Source organism: Nannospalax galili, unplaced genomic scaffold, assembly GCF_000622305.1.
Source record: "Nannospalax galili isolate Female #2095 unplaced genomic scaffold, S.galili_v1.0 scaffold182, whole genome shotgun sequence".
Classification (NCBI taxonomy): Eukaryota; Metazoa; Chordata; class Mammalia; order Rodentia; family Spalacidae; genus Nannospalax; species Nannospalax galili.
Window position 1 is genome coordinate 89,471 of NW_008348662.1, and position 24,698 is coordinate 114,168.

General features: G+C 45.4%; 1 protein-coding gene and 1 pseudogene across 1 annotated transcript in view; both read left to right on the plus strand.

The window, feature by feature from the left end:
* Cnga3 (cyclic nucleotide gated channel subunit alpha 3) overlaps nucleotides 1-24,698 on the plus strand; it is a 57,700-nt gene that overhangs the window by 14,817 nt on the left and 18,185 nt on the right. Inside the window, exons 3-4 of the mRNA XM_008845827.2 lie at nucleotides 14,550-14,660; nucleotides 17,538-17,717. Coding sequence (XP_008844049.1) covers nucleotides 14,550-14,660; nucleotides 17,538-17,717 — 291 coding nt within the window. The remainder of the gene's footprint in view (nucleotides 1-14,549; nucleotides 14,661-17,537; nucleotides 17,718-24,698) is intronic.
* Nucleotides 1,410-2,955, plus strand: LOC103744151 (annotated as a pseudogene).

Here is a 24,698-nt window from a genome sequence, read left to right on the forward strand (position 1 = left end):
TTTTCTGTTTTGTTTGAGACTGAGTCTCCCTGTAACTCTGGCTGGCCTGGAAATCACTATGTATACCCAGCTGGCCTCCATCTCACAAAGATCCACTTGCCTCTGCCTCCCAAGTGCTGGGATTAAAGGAGTGCGCCACCACATCTGGCCTGTTCTTATTTTGGAATTGTCCCTTATTTAAATACTTGATTTCTTATTTTAGAATAAAATAAAAAATGATGCTCAAAAAAGTTGCATGACAGGGTTAGAAGGATGTATCAGTTTGATAAAGTGCTTGTCTTGCAACTCAAAGAACTAAATTTAATCCCCAGAATATGCCGGGTGCAGTGGCAGTATTTATAATCCCAACTCCAGGGAAGTGGAAAGAGGCAAATCCCTAGGGATCACTGGCTAGCCTGCCTAGCCTAATTGGTAGTTCCAGGTCAGCAGAATATCCTGTCTCAAAGGAGATAGACACCATTCCTGAGGATGACACCAAGGTTTTCTACTGGCTTCCACATGCACACATGTGCATACGCAACTGCATACACACACACACACACACACACATTTTAAATTTTATTTATTATTTTTATTTTATGTGTATGAGTGTATTGCCTGCATGTAGGTAGGTGTGCCCATGTGGTACAAGGCCTGTGGAGGTCAGAAGAGGGCATTGAATACCCTGGAACTGGAGTTAGGACAGTTGTTAGCTGCCATGTGGGTGCTGGGAATCGAACCAGGGACCTCTGCAAGAGCAGCCAGTGCTCTTAACTGCTGAGCCATCTCTTCAGTACCCCCACATACTATTTTTTCTTTTAAGTTGCATTGCTTTGAGAGGGTAAGCAAATGAAGACTCAAATGGTACCAAGTGGAATTCTACTGTAAAAAGTATCCAAACTGTTACACATCCCTGTACCAGCCCCTGTTCTGAGGAGTAAGGATGTTGTATAAGTCTTGCCTTTCATTTCTATGGCAAGGTCAGGATACAGACAGTGATTGTGGGCCTATGAGGGAAGTGGATATTCCCTTGACAGTCAAGCCATTAGGCTCATCAGTGACATTTAGTCATGGATGACCATATGGAAACCAAGGACTTACTAGTAAACCTGGGAAAACTCTCCTCTGATGACTTGTGTCTTAGTGTTTTGTTTTGTTTTTTTTTTTAAGGAAAATATCTTTATTTTTGGAAAATACATATTTAAGTACTCAGGGTAAAGGAGTTACGTTTTATAATGACATCCAAAAGGTTAAAAAAAAAACACTCATTCTAGACTTATGGGAGAAAAGGAAACCTATTCTTTATAAAATAACAATAAATATGTAAGGAACAATGGAGCTTAAAAAATAACAATTTTCCAAACATTCAAATAAAAATTATTCAGATAAGAATAATCAAAAATGTTGCTGCGGGGCACCGGGCGGGCGGCATGAGGAGCTGAGCAGCCGTGGGCAAGCAGGTCTTCGCCACCGAGTGCATCTTGAGCAAGCGGCTCCGCAAGGGCAAGCTGTAGTAGCTGGTCAAGTGGTGCAGCTGGTCCTCCAAACATAACAGGTGGGAGCCAGAGGAAAACATCTTGGTCCCAGCTTTCCAGAAATGTGCATGTTCACAGCACTCGGAGCAGGAGAAGAAAGTGCAGAGCAGGAAGGGCGGCGGAGGGGCAGGCCCAGAGAGCACACCAAGATGTCTTTCTGCAGCCGGCGCTCCAAGCTCAAGGAACCGGATGCTCCCTCCAAGTCCAAATCCAGCAGTTCCTCCCCTTCCTCAGACGAAGAAGGTGACAGTGACCGGGACTCTAAGAGGGGCCCCCGAGGCCGTGAGACCCACCCCGATCCTCAGAAGAAAGCCCAGATCCTGGTAGCCAAGCCAGAGCTGAAAGATCCCAATTCTCAAGTAAGGAGGACGCAAGCCGCTGCCCCCAGAACAGAAGGCAGCTCGGAGACCCGTGAGCCTGGTTAAGGTGCTGAAGACCACCTGGAAGGACCTGGGGACCCCAGCCAGCAAGCTGCCTCCTCCACTCAGTGAACCTGTCGCGGGCTTGGCAGCCCTGAAAGCCCACACCAAGGAGGCCTGCAGTGGCCCCAGCACCATGGCAACCCCAGAGAACCTGGCCAGCCTGATGAAAGGCATGACCCGGAGCCCCAGCCGCGGTGGCATCAGCTGCCAGAGCTCCATCGTGCACTACATGAACGGCATGAGCCAGAGTCAGGCCCAGGCTGCCAGCCGACTGGTGCTCAAGGCCCAGGCCACCAATAAGTGTAGCCTGGGGCTGGACCTGAAGGTGAGGACGCGGAAGGGGGAGCTGGGGCTGAGCCCCACAGGAAGCAAAGTCCCAAAGGCCCCTGGCATGGGGCTGCAGAGCAGAAAGGGAGTAGTTCAGGGGGTCCCCAACATAGCCACAGTGGGAACAAGGTCCCTGCCCAGGGCTCAAGTTCCCAGGTGACCCCTACTCAGGAGCTAAGCCTTCAAGTCTTGGGCTTACAGAGCATCAAGAATGGCATGCCTGGCATGGGCCTGCTGGCCCGCCATGCCACGGCCACCAAGGCCATCCCTGCCACCAACTCTGCCACCGGGAAAGGCCCTGGTGGTGGCCCCACAGGACTGAGTGGGACCAGCATACGCACAGACACCAGCAAAGGCGAGAAGGCCCCTTCGTGCAAGAGGGATAGTGTCAAGGGCATTGCTGCCCCCAGCAGGCAGGAGGGCCACACAGCCCTGGGAGAAGGCAGCAAGGTACCTGCACTGTCTGAGATGAGCATAGGCAGGAGAACAGTAGCTCCGACTTGGACCCAGACTCATCCTCACTCCCCAGTGCTGGGCAGAATCTATCTGTATCAGTCCAAACCAGCCAGGACTGGAAACATACCCACAGCCTCATCGAGCATGTCTTTGTCACCGATGTCACCGTGAATCTCATCACTGTCAGGGTGAAGGAGTCACCCACTAGTGTGGGTTTCTTCAACCTGAGGCATTAATAAAACTGCGGCCTGAGTCAGACCTGCCTTCCAGTGTCTGATTTGCTTTGATGCCTGACCCAGGGGTGCCAGCCCCACCATGTCCTGAGACTTTAGGCTGGGAACTACCTTCTCTACCCTGCTGGGCCCTGGTTTCCCTGGTGACCCTACCTCTCTGGGCCTCCACATCACTCTCCTCTGTGTCCTGTTGCCTCAGGAAATCTAGGTGGCCAGTGGTTCAAGGCTTCTGCTTGGACCAAGCAGTTTCCTTTAATTCACGCCCTTCCTCAGCCTAGTGAGACCCTTCTCTTCCTTACCCCTGTTTCTGCTGATGGTTAGTCTGTGGAGGGGGGTCTGGTACAGCTGACTCTCTTCCTCCCCCACCGTGGGGGGGAAAGCTGGAACAGGCAGGACCCCCCCACCCCCAGCAGTGCCAGGGCCTTCGTGGTGAGGTGAGGAGCCTGTCCTTAGCAGGTGAGCCTAGGTCCTCACTGGAAAGGGATAATTAGTTGGAAGGGTGAGCCCAGAAACCCTGCAGAGGTCTGGTTCAGAGTGTCTGTTCCTGGTGCAGTTACATCTCCAGCCAAAAGCCAGCCAGGGTTTGAGTTTTTGGAGGGTGTCATCCCGGTAACACCCATGTGCACCTAGGCGCCACCATGCTCTGGAACAAGAGAACTCGCGGCGGGGGTGGGGGGACACCCCACGACACCTGCCGACACCTGCCTCCTTCCCGTAGGCCTGAGTCCCAGTGAGAAGTGTCCCTGTTCCACTCTGGACCCAGACCTGCATTTCTTTCTTGGGCCTGGTACGCCCAAGTTCTGAGGGGCTGAACCTGCTGGGCTTTAGAGAGGGGTAGACAGTAGAGACCAAGAGATGGCTGGAGTGGAAAGTTTCTAATCCTGGGCTGGCAAGCCTCTCTACTTTGGAAGCTTCTGGTAATACAGGACTGGCTTAAGCCTTATTAGGGACTTATAAGTCACTTCAGCAGTTCCAGTGTGGGAATGCAGGTGCCTCCTGCAGGTCCACCACCCTGCTGATTGTTTGTGAGCTCTGGACTCTCATGCAAATATTTACTGTAGTTATGCCTGCCACAGCCACCCTGGTGCTGAGCTCTGCCTAGTGAATGGGCCGTTCTTAGGGTGCCACTTTTCCCTGACAATCCTCTCCCATGTTTGGGGGCTTGTGTTCACCTTCCCAGTTGAGAAGCAATATCCCTGTACCATTTGGAATGTGGAACAGTTTGGCAGCCCTGAGAACCCTCCCTCCCCCCGCTGCCGCCTGCCCCCATCAGGACTTTTTCCAGTTCTGACCCTTTGTGGATGCCTTCCCCTACCCACCTTCAACCCCAGTAGCTGTCTTAAAACTACCTTTTCAAACTGCTGGCCAGTGTCTGGATTTCTGTCCTGGATTGTCAACTTAAGGCAGTGACAGTCTGGCCAGTGAGTCTGTAATGCCAAAAAGCGTGGGTGATATGGAACCCTTGTTTCTGCTTCTGCTGTTGGATGGTCAGCTGGCAGATGTGGGCTCTTCAGTTCCCTTGCATGAAGAAGCTTCCCTTCCCAAAACCAGCCCATACTGAGTGGGCTGTGGTGTCAGGGAACTGCCAGACTGCAAGTGTCCCTGGAAGCTCACCCCCCAACTAAATAAGAGATGGCCTTAGTGTAGCCAAACAGACCTTAACAGCGTGCCTTTGGGGACAGACCCACATCCATGGCTCCTGAGAACTGCCTACATGCAAACCTCTGAGTCCAGCACCCAGGGGCCTTGCTGCCTGCAAACAGGAGCTGTTCACAGAAAACTATAGGGCCAAGGCAGGGGGAAGTAGCTACCCACTGGGCCATTAGCCCCAGCCTTCCTCCCTGTCCTCAGCCAGGGCCCCCTTGCTACCATTCTCAAGTTTAGCAGTTTATTTTTTGCCAGACACTGCCTTAGAGACTCCTCCAAGTCCTTTGGGGGGTCCCATGAGCTGTTGGAGAAGTACAGGTGTTTGGGTGTCTGGGTTGGCCAGCTTTTTTTCTCAGCTACCGGGTCTCTAAACCCCAATGTGGTGCCTTTTTATTTTTACCAGCTACTTCAATCCCAAAGTTGAAATCTGCAAACACCTTACTCCCAGCCACTTTGCCTTGCTGTGTGGTGTGTTTTTCCTGGTGCTTGACCTCAGTGGTCTGTGTTACAAAGAGTGTGTGTGCAGTGTACAAGCACAAGAACCCCACTGGAGAAGCATCCACCTGTTCCAAATTGTTGTCTCATGTTTACCAATAAATAAGTGTTTTTTTTCTAAAAAATAAAAATAATAATAATCAAAAATGTCAAATCTAAGAGAGGCAGGTGTGATAAAGAATAGGGTAATCAACATGGTCTCACAGTTCCTTCTCACAAATTATTAACCAAAAGAAAAACAGTAACTATATAGTAGAGAAAGTGAACACCATCTTACCATGTGATCAAAATTAACAATGCCAACACAAGATATTCTGTGCATCTGAATGTGATGCCTGGTAAAGACCACTTAGCATTGCCATCCACACAGCATAAGCCCCATCTAACCATGAGAAAGAAAATCTCCAACTATTCCATAGTTCTCAATTGGTCAAATGCATCAATGTTAAAAAGACATGAAAAGACAAAGGAATTGTTCCAGATTAGAGTCATGATATACAGTAAGCAACCCTGGGTTGGATCCTGTTGCTGAAAAGAAATTGCCAGTGGAACTAATGAAATTGGAAATCAGATTTCCAACTAGACAAAATACTGTATAAATGTTAATTTCTGAATTTACTAACCACACTTAGATAAGTTATATGCTTATTTTTATGAAGTACATGGGTAGTTTAAAGGATAATGTGATGCCTGCAATATACTCCCAAAAAAGTCAAAGAAAAAAATAATTTTAAGAAATAGAATATGATAAATCAAATATGCAAATATTTAAAAAGAAATCAAAACAATGAATATGCTTTCTACCAGAAATTCCCCAAACACAGAATACTAAAATTGTTAGTTCTAGCAATATTCTCCCAGGTAAGGAAACTAGAAGCTAAAAGACAGAAAGCTGGCACAAGGATGGGGTGGATTAAGTCTGTCACAGAGAAAAAAACTACCAGCGCTCCTAAAGTTTTCCATATATGTACACAAACTTCTGCACACAAATGCAATTCTATCATTTTCATGGAGATTGAATCTATACGTTTTCATCACTTACATTTACTTTGGTAAAAGTTATGCTCGACTTTGACTCCGTTATCATATTTTGTTATTGTTTGTCTTCCTTTAAAAATATTTATGTTTATGATCTATTTTGGAACTTTCTCATCTAATAGCTACTTCTACTCAATTTGTGAATCATTATTATTTACTAATGTGAAGACTATGAATTCTTATATTCTGTTCTGTGGTATAATACAAAAATCTCTGGAGAGCTGGGCCCTGGACCTCTTCATGTCAAGAAGCTACTCAGGTGTAGACATAAAAGATGAGTTATGAGTTCAGGTTCAGACTGCCTTGAGAAATGTACTTTTCTCAAAGTTAAAAGTTAGTTTAAAACATAGATAATTTATTATTATTTTATGTGTATGAATGTATTGCTTGCATGTATGTAAGTGCACCAGTGCCATGCAATGCCCATGGAGGTCAGAATAGGGAGGGCCTTGGATTACCCTGGAACTGGTTGTTAGCTGCCATGTGGGTGCTGGGAACCAAACTAGGTCCTCTGCAAGAGCAGTCACTGCTCTTAACAACTGAGCCATCTGTCCAGCCCCCTTAATCATTCATTTTTAATGGCTCTGTGACCTACCAGGTCCTATTATGAGTTCCTTATGTTACGATTTTGTTTTAAAATTTATTAAAGCACAGGAGCACACATTTTGTCCTCAGAGATATTATTGTATTATTCTTTATCCTTATCATCTTTCCGGTATACACAAATAACAATGTATCCTAAAAAAAATACTGTTTGAAAAATCCTATAGATAAAATGAAGTTAAACATTTAAATATTATTGCTGGGCATGGTGGCACATTCCTTTAATCCCAGCACTCAGGAAGCAGAGGTAGGCTGATCACTGAGAGTTCAAGGGCAGCCTGGTCTATATAGTAAGTTCCAGGTCAGCTAGAGCTACATAGTAAAACTTTGTCTCAGAAAAACAAGAAAAAGAAACTGAATATTCTTCACAGTAATTTTAAGACAATTAAAATATAGTGCCTTATTTTTTTCATGATCTACAGTAACTATACATCTACACATAGTATATTACACATTATATATAATATATGTAATTATATGTAATATAACATATATGTATATTTCAGTGATATGTAGTTAAAGATACTGCAGATGGCCAGGCTTGGTGATATAGGCCTTTAGTCCCAGCACTCAGGAGGCAGAGACAGGTGGATCTTTGTGAGTCTGAGGCCAACCTGGTCTACATAGTGAGTTCTAGGCCAGCTGGGGCTACAGGGAGACCCTGTCTCAAAAAGACAGAGGGGGGTAGATAGTTCAGTGGTTAAGAACACTGACTGTTCTTGAAGAAGACCGGGGTTCAAATCCCAGCACCCACATGGCAGCTAACAATCTTTGGTAACTCCAGTTCCAGGGGATCCAATGCCCTCTTCTGTTCTCTGCAGGCACTGCAAGATACAAGTGCACTTACACACATGCAGGCAATATACTCATACACATAAAATAATAATAACAAACTAAGAAATAAAATATTTTTAAAAGACAAAAATATACTTCCGGTGGAAATAGAGAATACTTATTTTGTCTCCTAGTAGACTGCACATTTTATAAGTAGATGGCCCAAACCTAAGAAAGCAGCATAAAAAAAAGCTATGCTTCAAATTTCAAAGTAGTCTTCTAGCAGTCTACATTATTTAAGAAAAGACAAAGAAAAGAAAGAGTGGTCCTAGAAAGATGGCCAGGGGCTGCCAGGTGTGGTGGCGCACACCTTTAATCCCAGCACCCGGGAGGCAGAGGCAGGTGGATCTCCATGAGTTCAAGGCTGCCTGGTCTACATAATGAGTACCAGGACATCTGGGGCTACAGGGAGACCCTATCTCAAAAAGACCCCTCCCCCCCCCAAAAAAAACAAAACAAACAAACAAACAAGAAAAAAGATGGCCAGGGGTAAAGGGCACTGGCTGTTCTTGCAGAGGACCTGGGTTCTGTTCCCAGCACCTACATGGTGGCTAACAACCATCTGTAACTCCAGTTCCACCAATAACCCTTTTCTGGCCTCTGTGGGCATTGCATGCATATAGTACAGTTACATACATGCAAAACACTTACACATATAAAAATAATAATAAATTATAAATTTTTTTTAAATCTTAAAAATAAAAAATAATTTTTGTTTGCAGGGTCTCACTATGCAACTCTAGCAGGCTTGGACTCACTATGCAGACCAGGCTGGCCTCTAACTCACAGAGATAGAGATTCACCTACCTCCACCTCCTGAGTACTGGGATTAAAGGCATGCACCACCATGTCCAGACTCTTACACTGTTAAATTTCTTGAATTATTTTTTTAATTGTTTTTGCTTCATTATTACTATTATTATTGTTGTTGTTATTGGTGGTGGTGGTGGTGGTGGTGGTGTGTGTGTGAGTGTGTGTGTGTGTGTGTGTGTGTGTGTGTGTTTACACACAAGTGCCACAGCATGTGTATGGAGAAGTCAGAGGACAACTTTCAGGAGGAAGCAGAACCTTTAAGAGGTTGACTTTGTGTAAGGACCTTAAGTCATTGGATGCATAGCCCCAAAGAAGACTGTGGGACTCTGGTCCTCTCTTTTTGCACCATTATATCCTTCTTCCATGATGGACTGCCTGGCCATAGGCTCAAAGCAACATAGCTAAGTCCATCATGGACTAGAACCTTCAAGACTGTGAGCCAAAGTAGACCTGTTCTGTTTATGAGATGATAATCTCGGGAATTTTATTATAGTGGCAAAGCACTGACTATATTTCCCCCTTCTCCTCCTGTCCCCTTTTCCATGACCATCATGGTTCAGATCAGACTGCCTGGGTTGAACACTGGTTCTATAGGTGGCTAGCTATGGAAATTTTCCCAATTGTCCCAAGCCTCCATTTCCTCATCTGTGGAGTCAGTCTAATATTGACCCCCTGAATTGTGGTGAGGTTAAAACTGCTGGTGAATAATACAATGTTCTTGGCATTGTCCTTGCTGTGTGTGGTTCAGCGTTCAATCATCCTCTTGTATGGACTTGAAATGATTCCCCTTTCACATGAGTCTTCCCTGGTCTCTCAGGTGAGAAACCATCTTCTCCTTTGCCCTCAGACCTCCTAGGAGACCAGGCATCTAGACTAGCCATTCCATGTCTGTGCCCAAGTGGTGCCTTCTCAGCCTCACCACTCACTGAGTCTCACCGAGGCCCACTTGTATCCTTGCCCAGCTGTTCACATGGCAAAGGCTTATTAACGGATGAATACCAAATCCCTTGGCAACCCTACAGAGATTTCCATAGGAGGACCAGGAAGAGTGCTTTCTTCAGGAGAGATTCTTTCTCTTATGGAAGCAAAAGTTAACCCACAGAAATTTCCAGAATGTTCCTTAAAGTCACCAAGGAGAACTCAGTAGTGTTCACAATATAGGTGGAGCTGTCTTGGGGCAGAGTCTAGGCCCCCTCTAGTGCTCTCCAACCCAACCTAGCATTTTATTTATTTGTCATGTAAATTGAACAAAGGACTCTAGCATATAAACAAAACATTTAAAGTCTAAAATCGGTCTTTTAGGGAGAGAAATCGTGTTTCTATAAACCATATCTTTGCCTTCAATTCCAGTCCTTTTAGAAAGCTTTTGATGTAAATAATTGAGACTTTGTATACTGAAATATCAATCATTCTTTATTTCCAATGATAGCAAGGAGCCTGTCAGTACATGTATGTCACTGGCCCTTCTCTAAGTGCCCCTCAGAAGAAGGAGCAGTGGTTTCTTTGTCCCCTGAGACAGCCTCGCCTGCAGATCTTTCAACAAATTGGAGGCCTGGATTTCCATTTTCTTTATTAAATTTTCAGAATTATTTTTCTACAGGAAAGTCATAAGAAAGGATGAAAAGGCTTCCTTTGAATTAAAAAAAAATACACTCTGAAAATACCAGAAATAAAACTATCTTAAGCTGGGCATGGTGGTGTATGCCTATAATCCCAGCATTTGGGAGGCTGAGGAAGCAGGATTATGAGTTCAAGGCCAGCCTCAGCTATATAGGAAGACCCTGTGTCATAAGCCTTGAATTTTTCTTTTTCTTTTTAATAGTTTGACTCAGTTATCTAGAAGCCATCTGGCATAATTTTGAAGATAATACAATAGCAAAAGACTTAAGAATATGCTACAGAGAATTGCAGTCTGGGCTACCACAAATCCCAGTTCATCTCCCGGAGAAGCTATTTTGAGTGAGCTTTTGGGCACAGGGGTGTGTGTCCTATAGAAATGAAGATTTCTTCATGTTGCTTTTTAAGCGGAGCCCAAAGCAATTATCACCAAAGAAACACATTTTCACCCTGCTTCTCCAGGACCAAAGACTATAAAATGCATTCAGTTCCCTGGTCACTTGTGTGAATGATTTCAGTCACTCAGTCCTCAGGGCTTGAAAAGAGGAAAAGAGTAAGATACCATGTTCTGCAGCCTTGTGCCAACAGGTCACCTCTGTTTGCTCTCGGGTCCCCAGAGTCACCTAAGTAAGACACCAGATGTTCCACAGAGTGCACAGCTAATTACCAGTTCCAGTCCTAATGGGAACCTCTGCATTTACCCAGTGGTCGAAGACAAAGAAAACCTGTGCCCACCCCCCACACTCACTTCTCTCTACAAATAAACCTGGAGGTTAAGCATCACAAGCTGAAACTTCCCCCATCTTTCAAAAGTCCCTTCATTGTATATACCTGTTGCTGTTGTCCTTGTAATTCCTGACTTCTGGGGGCCTCTCATGCTGGAACAACTTAACAGTTGAAGCCTGATGCCAGCCAGAGGGGAATTTGTCTCCTGGAAAGAGATTTCACACAGAGCTGACAATTTGTCATATCATCTTGCAGGAGAGACTGCAGCCCAGACAAAATTGGGCCAGGGAGGGATGGGCCCACACCTTGACTAGAACTGTTTAGCCATGCCTACCTCTAGCCCTCTATTTAAAACTGAACCTCATGCCAGGACCTCAAAGATGGACTTGGGGTGTCACTGGATCTCTTTATCCCTCTTCCCAGTGCGGGCCACATTAAATACATCTTTTTCTGCTTTCCACTTTTAGGGCTTCTCTTTAATTGGCCTATTGAGAACAGGTAGCTAAGTCTGACTTGTTAGAGCTGCCAGAACATAGGTTCTGATGCTAATAATGCCAACAACAATTTGTCCTTGGAAGGCAGCATTGCCACCTGAAATTGTTACCAGAGTCAGGGTCAGAGCCTGTTCCTGGCAGCTCTCTGTCTCCTGCCTCTCTGTTTTCTTTGGAAGGTTCTAGCTCCCCATCATTACATTGATTACCTAAGTTTTCTCCTTTTCTTCAATATCTGTGTCTTCTTGGGAACTCAAATGTCACCAGAGATATCAAGTTCCTCTCTACTCTGTCATCTCCCTTCCTTCTGCTAAGTAAGATCAGTTTCTCTGAGAAATAACCACAGTCGTGTAGTTAACAATGTAAATACTGGGGCTGGAGAGATGGCTCAGTGGTAAAGAGTGCTGGCTGCTCTTGCAGAGGACCCACCTCCTGGGACTGACTGAGGTGCTATAAGATGTACTTCCCACCTTTGTTGTCTATAGAAACTCTGGAGGGTAAAGGAATCGTGGCTTCTACACTGCAGCAAGGGCCTCTAGCAGGGACTCTTCTGTGCATGCAAATGAGGTATGAGTTGTTTCTTTTTTTCTTTTTTAAAAAAATATTTTATTTATTATTTTTATTTTATGTGTATGCGTGTATTGCCTGCATATATGTGAGTACAACCATGTCATGCAACGCCATGTGGGTGCTGAACCCAGGTCCTCTGCAAGCGCAGTCAGTGCTCTTAACCGCTGAGCCATCTCTCCAGCCCTGAGATGAGAGCTGTTCCTTAAGGATATAGGAAAAGAGTTGCATCTAGTGGTTTAGAAATAAAGATCCATGGCCACAAATGCAGTCAGATGAATCAGAGCAATCTCTGATGCCATGCCACAGGGATCAGTCCTCAGTCATGAATCAATAAATTTTGTTTTCGTTTATGCTGTGGGTTAAAATACAAAGGGCAGTTTCATGGAGTAGATGAGGGCAGCTTTGAATTGGGGTGGAATGAATGACATTAGAATATCTCTTTTGCTCCTCTGGACTTCCATTTCCTTCTTGCAGGGTTTTTCTATGGGTAAGTGATACACAGTAAACTGTCAATCAATGGTATGTGTTTTGTTGCATTTGTGACTGCAGTGGTATATTGGGAGGAGATGCTTCTTCATGCCAAAGGTCCCAAAACATCATGACTCAAATAAATGGAGACAGCCATATTCGGTTCTAAAACATCAATTGCACATACACAAGTTAGAGCCATCTGAGTCGCCACAGCCTGTGTTATAAGACTTTGGGTTTTGGTTGATGGCAGTTGTGACCACCAATGGTCACAAAAACCATACAAACCAACACAGACTTCCTGACTTGGCCCCAGGAATAACAATGTGGTCTCTGTCTGTCTGTACAGCCAACCTAGATCTCAGGAACATAGTGAGAGTGGGATGACTGTGGTGAGGGGAGACTTGAACCTGAGGAGTGAATGTGAGTTGAGGCCTGGACAGCCAGACACAGTACAGGTTCCTGGCACTGAGGATGGCCACCTAGTAGATGGGGCTGTCTGATTCCATGTGGCTCCAGCAGAAAAAGTACCTCACTATGAGGAAATTGGGGGAAAGGGGTGCCTGCTGCCTTTAGAGGCTGTCAGAAGGCACAAAGACAGGCTATGTCATGCAAATGAGCTCCTAGGTAGGAGGGATGCTGCTAGAAGGGGCAGCAGCTCAGTACCAGGGATTCAAGGATTCTGACTTCTAATCACTCACCAGGGGGAATTGAAGATTTTCCCTGATGTTAATTTGGGTCCTGCTTCAACCACCTCATTAAGAAAGCGGATTAGTTTGAACTAGGTCACATGATAGAATTACTTTGCCTTGTGCAAGTTCCTCAAGAGTCAGCCGCGAAATGCAAATCCCCTGGGACAGTGCCTGACTGGTTTTTAATCAGGTTGGTCAAACAACCTTAGGAGGTTTTAAAAAGAAAGACAAATGCTCCTGAACATATTTTTGGCCTTATTTCAGGCAGCTCACCAGACACCAGGCTCTGCTACTCTGCTGTACCGAGGTGTGGCTGGTACTATACCCATGTGTGGTTACCTGTCCTAACAGTGCATGTGCTTTTTACCTGAATTACACAGATGCTGTAGCTGCCCCTCCCTGCCCCCCTCACCTCTGCATTACAGGGGACAAAGACGTGGTTTGGCAAAGAACAAGTGAATTTTCTTTTGAAATTACTGTTCTGAGTCAGATGTAGTGACTCAGCCTTTAATCCCAGTACTTGGGAGGCAGAAACAGATCTCTGTGAGTTCAAAGTCAGCCTGGTCTACATAGTGAGTTCCAGGTCAGCCAAAGCTACATAGTGTAACCCTGGAAAGGAAGAAAGAAAGAGAGAGAGAGAGAGAGAGAGAGAGAGAGAGAGAGAGAGAGAGAGAGAGAGAGAGAGAGAGAGAGAGAGAGAGAGAGAGAGAGAGAGAGAGAGAGAGAGAGAGAGAAAAAGAAAAGAAGGAAGAAGGGAAGGAAGGAGGAAAGGAAGAAAGGAAGGAAGGAAGGAGGGGAGGGAGGGAGGGAGGGAGGGAGGGAAGGAAAAAAGGAAGCCCAGTTCATGCAAAGATCTGGGCTCTCCTGTTACCTGTGGTGGTAGGAAGGCTGCCAGACAAGTACATACATGACTGCCCAGGAAGTGTATCCACAGCACACACAGAGTGGGAAAAGATACTAGAGAAGCATCTAGAAGGAGGTGACATTTTATCTGGCCTTGGAGGTCAGAAATATGTGTGGGAACCAAAATCTTTGTCCTGGAAGCATTACATGAAAGCAGCTGCTATGATCCAAGAGGGCAGGTTATGGGACCTCTCCAGGCTCCACACTCAGATGGAAACCATGCCAACATTTGCTGCTGCCTCCTGAAACTTCACTTAGCCCATAGACGATACCTGAACATGAGCTGCCCTCATTGATCACTCTTGCTATAAAGAAAAGGTCAGCTGGGGCCTGAAAGGTAGCACAATAGGGTAAAGATTCTTGCTGCCAAGCCTGAGGACCTGAGTTCAATCCCTGGGACTTACATAGTAGGAAGAGAATACTAACTCTCACAGGTTGTCCTCTGATCTCCACTCACACAGTGGCATGTGTCCTCCCCCACTAAATAAATAAATAATAAATAAATAAGTAAATGTAAAAGAAAGGGTCACTTCATCCCCAGTCAAGTTCTGCTGGAGGTGAACAGAAGTGGAGGATCCCTGGATTGAGACAGTGATGACAGCTTTCCTCCTGCTGTGGGCATCTGTCCATCTCGTTCCTGACAGTTCAGGAGGTGGATGTGCTTGAGATCAATTTAGCATGCTTCATTTTGATTTTCTAGGCCTCCCTCACCATGCTCAGACACTGCTACACTGCAGCAAGGGATCGCCATGGAGACCAGAGGACTGGCTGGATCTTCAAGGAGCTCCTTCACAAGCCAGGGACCAGCCAGGTAATTGACCTGACACATCTTGGGAAGGGAAAGACAGGGGCAGAAAGAATGTGGAGGTATCTTTGATAGGGTTGAAGATTTATATTTAAAAAAAAAAGGGGGGGGAGCAGAAGCAGAACATCCTAAAATATATCAATGAGTAACTTACAGTCTCTTGGGCCATGTATTCTGAACTCAGAAAAGTCAGAAAAATTCCCTTGGTTTGAAATTGCTTTATTAAAAAGTGACATTAAGGGTTGGGCATGGTGGTACATGCCTTTAATCCCAACACTCAGGAGGCAGAAGCAGGAGGCTCTCTGTGTGTTCAAAGCCATCCCGGTCTACATAGTGAGTTCCAGGCTAGCTAGGGCTATATAGTGAGGCCCTGTCTTGAAAAAAAAAAGTGACATTGACTGTTTTGTTCAATTCTGGAGAGAGCTAGCTGTGGAAGAACACCGGATGGACATGGTGATATGCTGAGGATGTTGGGACAACAGTGGAAAATAGCACTGGCAAGTTCTCACAGTTCTATGTCTAGACTCTGTAACCTGCATCCTTGCAAAAGCAATTGAAAGTTTAGCAGATCTCTAAGTTCTGCCTCCTTCCAAGGACATTGGTAACTGGCTTTCATAGCTGCACAAACTTAAAGAAGTCATTTCACCTTGTCAAACCTCATCTAAAAATGCTTCCAACAATGCCTGCCCCATGGTGGCAGGGGCAGGTGCTCCACAAATGCTGGGCTCATTGCCTTCCACTGATTTTCTTAAATAAATGCCACAGCTTCACAGTCATGTAGTCTATAGTTAAGATTATTGCCAAAAATTCATTTATCTATTGAGTCATCATATTTTTCATTGTGGAAAATGCTAATCTACTGTGTGTGTGAGTGTGCATATGGAGTATGTTTGTGTGTGTGCTTGGTGTGTATGTGTGTGTGTGTACGTGTGTGTGTACGAGTGTGTACCGGAGATTGACACCTGGTGTCTTCCTCAGCTGCTCTCCATTTTACCACTGAAACAGGGTTTCTTGCTGAATCTGCAGCTCATGAATTCAGCTAAGCTGGCTGGCTAATGAGCTTCAGGGATCCACCTGTCTCTGTACCCCTGTGTTGAGACTACAAACACATAACATTACAGATAGCTCTTTATATGGGGCTAGGGTCCCAACTTGGATCTTTGTACTTACACAGTAAGCATTTTACCCACTGATCCATCTTCCCAGCCCCTCTACCATGATTTTTAATGAGCTGGTTATAGCTGGGCATTGAAACGGTTTCCAGTGTTTTGTTCTACTAATAAAGGCTCTGATTGCAAAGAAAAGAACATCTTCAAGTCCTTCAGATCTAAAGACCTGAGATAGACTGAGCAGGGCCCTGCTTTAAGCTAGCCATGCAGTCCCTGGTGGACAAGCCATGGGGGACAGGGGAGGGAGCCAGGGATGAGGGGCAGCTGCCTTCCCCCTCCTCTTCTCATAGATATTTCCAGTTTGTGCTTTTCTTCTGCATGTCACCCTCGTTTCTGGCTTTCTCTGCTCATACATCAGCATGTATAAGGCTGAAAACAGCCTTCACCAAATGACCTTAAATGAAACACTGATCCTATCCTGCTGGGGCTGTCAGTTGTTCAGAGGCACAAATGATTTACTATGGGCCATTCCTAATGGCTGGGGCTGGAAAGGGGAGAGCATGGTCATGGTTCTATACCCTAGCAGAGACAGGTGGAGACAGTGTCCAGAGCTGAGAGGCTGCTCTAGTATGTCCTTCAAAATGCACCTACACAGTCAGTCTCAACATTGTGTATGCTCTCTTGCATCAGTGTTTCCCTCTTGCCCTAGGACACAAGAGTATAAATGATTAGGGTCAATGAATTTGACAACTCATGACTTGCAGGTTCTTTGGAACCGATTTTATTGGGAGCACAGTCAGTGAAGGGCTCTGTAGATGCTGCTAAAAAAACATTAGCAGTGAAGGCAGAAAAAAATGGCAGTGGGGTGGGGATGGCTGGGTCATGGGTTAGAAGTTAAGAGCACCTGCTGTTCTTGCCGAGGACCCAGGCTTGCTTCCCAGCACCCATATTAGGTAGCTCACAACTACCTATAACTCTAGCTCTGGGGAATCCAATACTCTCTTCTGGCCTCTGGGAGCATCTGCACATATATGGTACATACAAATATACATAAATAAAAGTATTTTTTTTTAAAGCAGAGAAACAGGGTTGGGCCTGTCTTCTCACTCCCCTCTGGTGAGACACAGAAGGTAGGAGGCAGCTCTTCGGCAGGCTTCCCAAAGGAATGCTCTGGAGACATGGGCTACAGTTGCAAAGGCTGAGCCCATAGCCAGCTCCCTGCAGATTCTAGTTCTAGGAGAAGGATCAGTCCACATTGCAAAGGACTTCTGCACCAGCCTGAGGAAAGGCCCATCCCCAGTGACCCACTTGCTCTGGCAAGTGCCCATCTCCTAAAAGTTCCACAACCTTCTCAATGAATGTCAAGAGCTAGGGACCAATATCCCAACACATGAACCTATGGGGGACATTTCATATTCAAACCATAGGTATTAGTTTTAATGTTCCTACATTTAGCAGTTTTAACAAGAGTTCTGCTTTGGGCAAAAGGAGTAAAGATGCTTGATGATGCCCCATTGGAAGGAGCATGACCATGGGAAAATTGGATGGGCAAAGCCATAACAGAGATATAGCGTCTCTGATCAAGGAGACTGCCCCAGACTGCAGGGGTAAAGGAAGAAAGGAAGAAAAGGCCTGAGTAGAGAGGCAAGCTTGAGCCACAGACCCCAAGACCCACCTCTGCTGATTACCTCTGCTTCTCCTGGGACCGTGAGGCCTGAAAGAGAGCTCTTCTTTCCCTTCATTCTCTGGTCACTGCCTTCTGTTTCCCTTCCAGGGTGGCACGCTTCATTATCTCACTGCGAGCATGGGCCGCCAGGCACGTACACCAGGAGGACCAGAGACCTGACTCCTTCTTGGATCGTTTCCGTGGAGCTGAGCTTAAAGAGGCAGCCAGCCAGGAGAGCAATGCCCAGTCCAACCCAGGTAGCCAGGAACCACCAGACCGAGGGGAAGGGTAAGAAATCAAAAGACTTTGAAAAGGGGCTGTATGCAACAGCTGAGATGGGAGAAGCACTGGGTCCTGCGTGTAAATGCCCCAAGGAAACCCCAGAGCACATCCTTGTAAACCATTCCTTAAAGGAGTCAGGTGTCCTTCAGGGAATGCTATATCCTCTAACGTCGTCCACCCTGAGTCCAGAAAACCTTTGAACTGGAGTGCCCAACTTCATTTAAACCTGGCCCCATCCTACATAAAGCTTCCAAAACTCATCAGGGGCTTCTGGTCCCAACTATCTCTCTCCACCAAAGACCTTCATCCCAGACAGGAGACTCCAAGGGGCACCTAAATGGTACATACATAGGGGCGCAAACGTGCTAGAAAGAAGATGCACAGGTTGGTGTGATTTGCAAGAGGAACATTCATGTTAGGTTAAGAACCACTAAGTGAGAGGAGGGATGTATTTGTGGGCATAGGATAGGAGGAGGGGGAACATAGAGTGTTTGCTTCTGGTAGGAAGATCTGTGGAGCAAAGGTCTCTGGGTATCTTCTTACAGGCCCCAAGAAGGAGATACGTCTGTGCTCTTGGATAGTGCTCCCCCTCCTCCAAACATACAGACATCTCTGCCTTTCCTATTTGTGTGCTCACAGCCATAGGGCTAACCCACATTAAGATTTCATAAAGCCCACATCAACTCACCTGTTACTGAAAATCCAAGGATCTCTTTAAGACACTCTTTAAGAAGAGAGGTCAGACCCAGAGAAAAAGCTCACTTCCCCAGGTTCACAAGTAGGTGCATTCTCACCCAGAACCTGCTTTCTGGAAACCAAAAGAGAATGCAAAAAGTCTCTTTTGGCTGAATCCTCTAGGTAATACTGAAACTAGTAAGATGTGAGCATGGCTATTGGAGAACAGATGGTTCCTGTATGATTTGATAAAGATGATGTTATCTGGTTTTGTGCCAGAGAGAAGAAAGGCTCAAGTTTGAGGCTTCTAAGTGAATATAGAAGGTTCCTGAAGAAAGACAGTGATGAAGTGTCAGGAGAAATCTGATGGATCTTTCTAGAATCTCTGTTGTACTTCCATATTTGTGTAGGCACATCTTTTCTTTAGTATTTTATTTATTATTTTTATTTTTTATGTGTATGAGTGTATTGCCTGTGTGTATGTAAGTGCACCGGTGTCATGCAATGCCTGTGGAGGCTAGAAAAGGGCATTGGATCCTCTAGAACTGGAGTTACAAATAGTTGTTACCTGCAGTGTGGGTGCTGGGACTTAAACGCAGGTTCTCTGCAAGAGCAACTGGTGCTCTTAACCACTGAGCCATCTCTCCAGCCCCATTGTGTGGGCACATCTTTATATTACAAAACATGCAGTAGACTGTGGAATACACACCATTCCTAGAATAAGAATCAAAAAGCCCAGGGAATAGCTCAGTTGGTAAACTGCTTACCTTGCAAGCATGAGGACCCATTTATTTTTTCTTTTTAATGTATATTTTCATTGAATTTTTGTGCATATCATACAATAAATCTTAATCATATTTAGACACTTTCCCCCATCCCTATAACCCTCCCACCAGATTTCATGCATTCTGTCATATATGTTAAGGCCTACTGAGTCAAGCTTTTGTACCCAGATGTCCCTTGGTACAAGTCCTTCCACTGGAGTCTAGTCAGCCTATCTAGAGTCACTCCCTTAAAGAAGATCAGCTCTCCCTCACCCTGCAGTAATCAGTTGCCAATAGTTCCTCAGCTAAGGTTGGGTACTGCTGCCCATTTCCCAAGTTCTATGTGGGGGTGGAGGGTGGGAGGGTGTTGTCTGATTGTCTGATTGAGTTTGCATGGGTCTTGTGCATGCTGTCACCATTGCCGCAAGTTCATACGAGCAAGTTCCCAGAGGCCTGGAAGACTATTTCCTTATGCTCATGCACCAACCCTGGCTTTTACAATCTTTCCACTCCCCTCTTCCACAATGGTCCCAGAGCTATGGGTGGGTGAGGTTTAATATAGGAATCCTATCCAGGAACACACTCTCTGCAATCTTATTCTCTATACCTTGGCCAGTTGTGGCCTTCTGGGTGCATTGTACTCTGTTGTATGTGGAAGCTTCGATGGTGAGCGTTGAGGGATCCATTATTATTCTCTCTACCCCCTGTTCCACTATAAAAATCCATGTTTTAGACTGGGTGTGGTGGCACACACCTTTAATCCCAGCACTCAGGAGGCAGAGGCAGGCAGATATCTGTGAGTTCAAGGCCAGCCTGGTCTGCATAGCAAGTTCCAGGCCAGCTGGGGCTACAGGGAGATCCTGTCTCAAAAAGACAAAAAAACAAACTAAACAAAACAAAAAGACTCATGTTTTAAAAAAGCCAAGAGTGTTAACTAACACAAGCTTTTAACTCCGTTGCTGGGGAAACAGAGACAGGTGGGGCTTGCTGGCCAATCAGCTAAAGCTACTTGGTGAGTTCCAGGCCAGTGAGAGACCCTATCTCAAAAAACAGTGGGTGGTATTGTGGAAGTGACACTTGAGGCTATCTTCTGGTTTCTCTCTCTCTCTCTCTCTCTCTCTCTCTCTCTCTCTCACACACACACACACACACACACACAGAAAGACAGATGCAAAAGTTCTTTAAAAGAGTGTGTGTGTGTGTGTGTGGCACGCGAGGGGCGCTTTTCTCTTCTCTCTCTCTCTCTCTCTCTCTCTCTCTCTCTCTCTCTCTCTCTCTCTCACACACACACACACACACACACACACAGAAAGACAGATGCAAAAGTTCTTGGACATTTCTTTGCAAGAGACAACCGCTAGAAAACCAGGTTCAGTCTTTTGTACTGGAGAAAAGTGTTAGAGTCCCAGGCTGTTGTTCAAGAGCCTATCAGAGGGGCATCCTCTTGCTTATGTGCATGCTTAGCAAACACTCTACAAGCTGAGCTACATCCCCAACCCACAATAGATACTTCTTAGCAAGCTGACCAGACTAGTTCAATTTCTTTGGAGTGAACAAAGACTTCCTTAGCTAATTTGATTGCATTATCTTCCCAGAACCTTAGACTAATGGAGATAAACGTCATACTCTGCACATTTCCCAATGTAACCAAATAAACAGAGTACTTTGTGAGGACCACATTCAGGGAAGGTTTGGGCTATACCAGAGACACCTAGCCACTTGCCAGAAGGCTCATGGTGGCCTATGATTCTGATAATGCAGGATAGTAGCTGACCAATTTTAGGAAGACTTCCCAGAGGAGAGTTCTGAATTTTTGGAGGTAAAGCAAATACTGTTCTTTGTTTTGTAAATCCTGCAGTGGCCTATAATTAAGTCCAATTTTAGAGGCTGACCACCCACCCCCCAAAAAAAGAAAAAAAGAGTAAGGATTCTGAATTCTCACCTAGAACCTGCTTTCTGGGAAACAAGAGAATGCAAAAACTCTTTTATGGCTGAATCTTTTCCACTTCTTTTCCTGTATCCTTCCTTTTCTTCCTGACCTTTCTGCCATTCTCCCTGCTTTTCTGGCTCAGCAACAATATGTAAGCTTCATACTGATGGACTCCCTTAGGGTCTGTGACGCCCAGCCCTTATGCCCTGGCTAGCACCTGAGACTGCCAGTCTCCTTCTCACAAACCCAGAGTGTCCAAGCATTTGTAATTTCAGCCCATATGGAACCTTACTGCAAAGCAAAGTATCTGCAGAGACAGGTCTTGATTCCCCCCTTGGGGGTTTGGCCATGTAGAATCAGGGCTGCCTCTGTGCCCCAGGAAGCTGGATATTGTCGCCACCATCTCACAGGGTTTTCTAGTTGTTGAGGGATTTTCAGATTAACAAAACAATCCAGAAACAAGCGGTGTGGCCACGTCTTAAATGGGGAGGGGGAGTCTTAGGCAGAACCAGGCAAAAGTAACCAAAGAAACATAGAAGCAGTATGCTGAAAGTCAGGCTGAGGTGTCACCACCAGACTCCAGTCCCTGTGGACTATAGATAAACAAGACACCCTTTTAGCTCTGTGAGGCCAACTAGCTTTCTTAAACGAGCCTGGGTCAAAAACTTGTCCTAGAAGTGAGCCCTTGAAGGTAACACCTGTAGAAAGCTGTTTCAGATAGCATCTTGCTTTGTACAAAACCCGACCCTACCTTCTACCACATTCTTGGGTAGATGGGAACCAAAGGCCTGAAGTTGTAAGATTCCTGTGGGGGTGAGGAGCAGAGGGGACACAGATGATTCTACTTATAATCAATTTTCTGCTCTGCTGATTAGAAGAGAGAGGTTACTATGATTGAATTGCTGAGAGAGAGCAGCCTTTGAGAGCCAGGTCTGGTCTGTACAGAGCAAGTAGCTGCTCCTGTGGAGTGTCCCCAACCCCCAGTGCAAAAGGTTTTAGATTCCCCTCACCTGAGAGGCATGAAAGTATGGAGGACAGAAGCCCCATACTTCCTGTTCTGGGTTCCTTAGAGTGCCTAGCTCACCACCCTGCTTAGAGTTGAACAGAAAGAAATCAAGCAGAATTAGAGGTTCAAAAACTGGGTGGGATTCAAACCATTAATCCTTGTTTATTCAGAAGCTGCAGTTTAGTGAAGAAGTCCTCTCTTCTTACCCCAAGCTTGTACCAGATCTAAATAGGCACAAATTAACACTCTTCGTTCCTGACAATAACATGCCCAGTGGACTGAAAGCTGTCAACAGAAAGTCTCAGGAGAGGTGAGTGGGGTGCTGGCTTAGTCACCTTCAGTGAGATGATCCTGAGTCATTGAAACTGATTCCCATTCTAGTGCTGAGGTCTCTGCCTTCCTACAGAGTCAGCCCCAGGCCAGAAGGAATGCTAACACTAGCAAAAACTTGAAGAAGTGTTCTAGCAAAGCACACTGGCCTTCACCTTCCTGGTCCCAGGAGCCATGCTCCTCCCCATAAAAGCCACACTTTGCCTCTCTCCTTAAGTACTGCTTTTCATCCTTTCCAAACACCATTAGAGCATTCTAGAATCCTTCCTTTTGTTGGAAATCCATCTTCATGAGTAGAGGCACGGATGGGACAAGGTCTGTATAACTTCTCTTAGGAACTCATATCATTTCTTGATCTTTGTTTTTCTCATCTAGAAAGGAAAGGGGTTTTGTGAAATTAATCCCTTCATCCAGTATCGCTATATATTTGAGGACACAAATCTGGAGTTTTCTTGCAGAGCAGTGTATGGTCTCCTTGGTGATGAGTATGTATGTTCTGTATCTCAACCTTAAGCTCCTGGATACCAGGGAAATGCCATTGTCTTAAGGCCAGTTTGAGCTAATTTTGAGGGCACCATCAGAGCAGCCTAAAGAGGAAAGATCCTATTTCCAGCAACCAGCCTCTTCAAAGGATAGCCAACTGTGATTACTTTCTGTCACAGATGCTGAGCTGACAGATGAGGGCAATGTGTGAGCCACACAAGTGCTACCCCAAGAGCCCTGGGACTATGTATAAGGGTGAGATTTTCCATGTGCAATAGCACGTGTACATGAGCACACAGGTCTGCAGCCTCCCTCATTTTAGGAATATTATGGAGGAGGGGAAAGTCCTCAGTGAAGGTGAGGGGGAAAACCATCAACATCAGAAAGAAATGCCAATTGCTTGGCTTGAGTTGGCAGAACAAAAGGCCAAGGGTTTTCTTATTTTGCTCTTTGTTCCTTGAAAATAATTTTATATCCTTCTGTGAAAGAAGAATGTATTTGGTTTTAATGAACTCAAACAGCAAAGCCATAGACTCAAATGCCGTCTATTAAAAAAACAAAAAAAGATTTAATCCACAAAGCGGTGGCTACCGTGGTACATGCCAGCTCCCTGGAAACAGCTTTCTAGGCAGGGAGACACTCAGGAGGCTGGAAGCCATGCATAAAAGTTTCATAGGTCTCTGTGTGCTTTGTGCTGTGGCTGGGATATGGGCTAGGATAGAGGTGGATAGTGTTGGTTCCCCAAGACTCATTTCATGGGTCCACACTGCAGCCATTGACCAAGGAACAAAACTGGGACCTGTCCCCAAATGGGGACATCTGCCTCTAAAAGATACAAAAAATAATTCTCTCTGACTTTCCTTCATACCGCATTCCCTTTTCCTACATTCTCATTTAGTCCCTAAGTTCCAAATAGCTTCTCCCTCCAGGATCAAATTCTTCTCAGCTCAAATGAGCAGTATTTTGGAAGTCTATGTAGAGTTTGGGGAGGGGAGGGTGCTACAGTGCTAGGTAGATTTAGGAGTAACTAACTGGATGGTGCTGGGCTAGGTCCTCAGCAGTGTGGTAGCCCAAGATTTGAAAAGACCAAATTTGTAACCCAGAGTCTCAAAGTCTGGTCAAAGCAGTTGAAGCTGATCAAATTAAACTCTATGCAGAGCCAAATGTGCCCAGTAAGCTTGCAGGCAGTGCCCTCTACTGGGGAAGTGTCATTAAGACACCAGTGATCAAAAACAATACTAGAGGACAGAGGATGTGTGCCTTTTCTTTGTGCTTCTCCTTTAACAAATTGAATAATTCCTGTTCTTATCCACTGTCAAAAGATAGACTTTCCAGACATGGTGGAGTGCACCTTTAATCCCAGCACTTAGGAGGTAAAGGCAGGCAGATCTCTAGGGATTCAAGACATAGTGAGTTTTAGGGCCAGCCAGAGCTACATAAGGAGATCCTGCCTCAAAAAAATTTAAAAAGGCTCTGCTTCCCAAGGCCTACATGACCTGCAGGCCTCTCTCTGGGCCTGGGTCCTGTCCCATTCCTTGTCTTGGCATTTATGTTCAAAGTCCTAGAGGGAATTGGACTGGAGAGAACATACCTCAACATAATTAAAGCCATATATAACAAACCCACAGCCAACATCATTCTACATGGAGAAAAACTGGAAGCATTCCCATTGAAATAAGGAACCAGACAAGGCAGTCCACTATCCCTACTTCTCTTTAACATAGTACTTGAAACTCTTGCAAGAGTGCTAAGACAAGAGCAGGATATTAAAGGAGTAATAATTGGAAAAGAAGAGATCA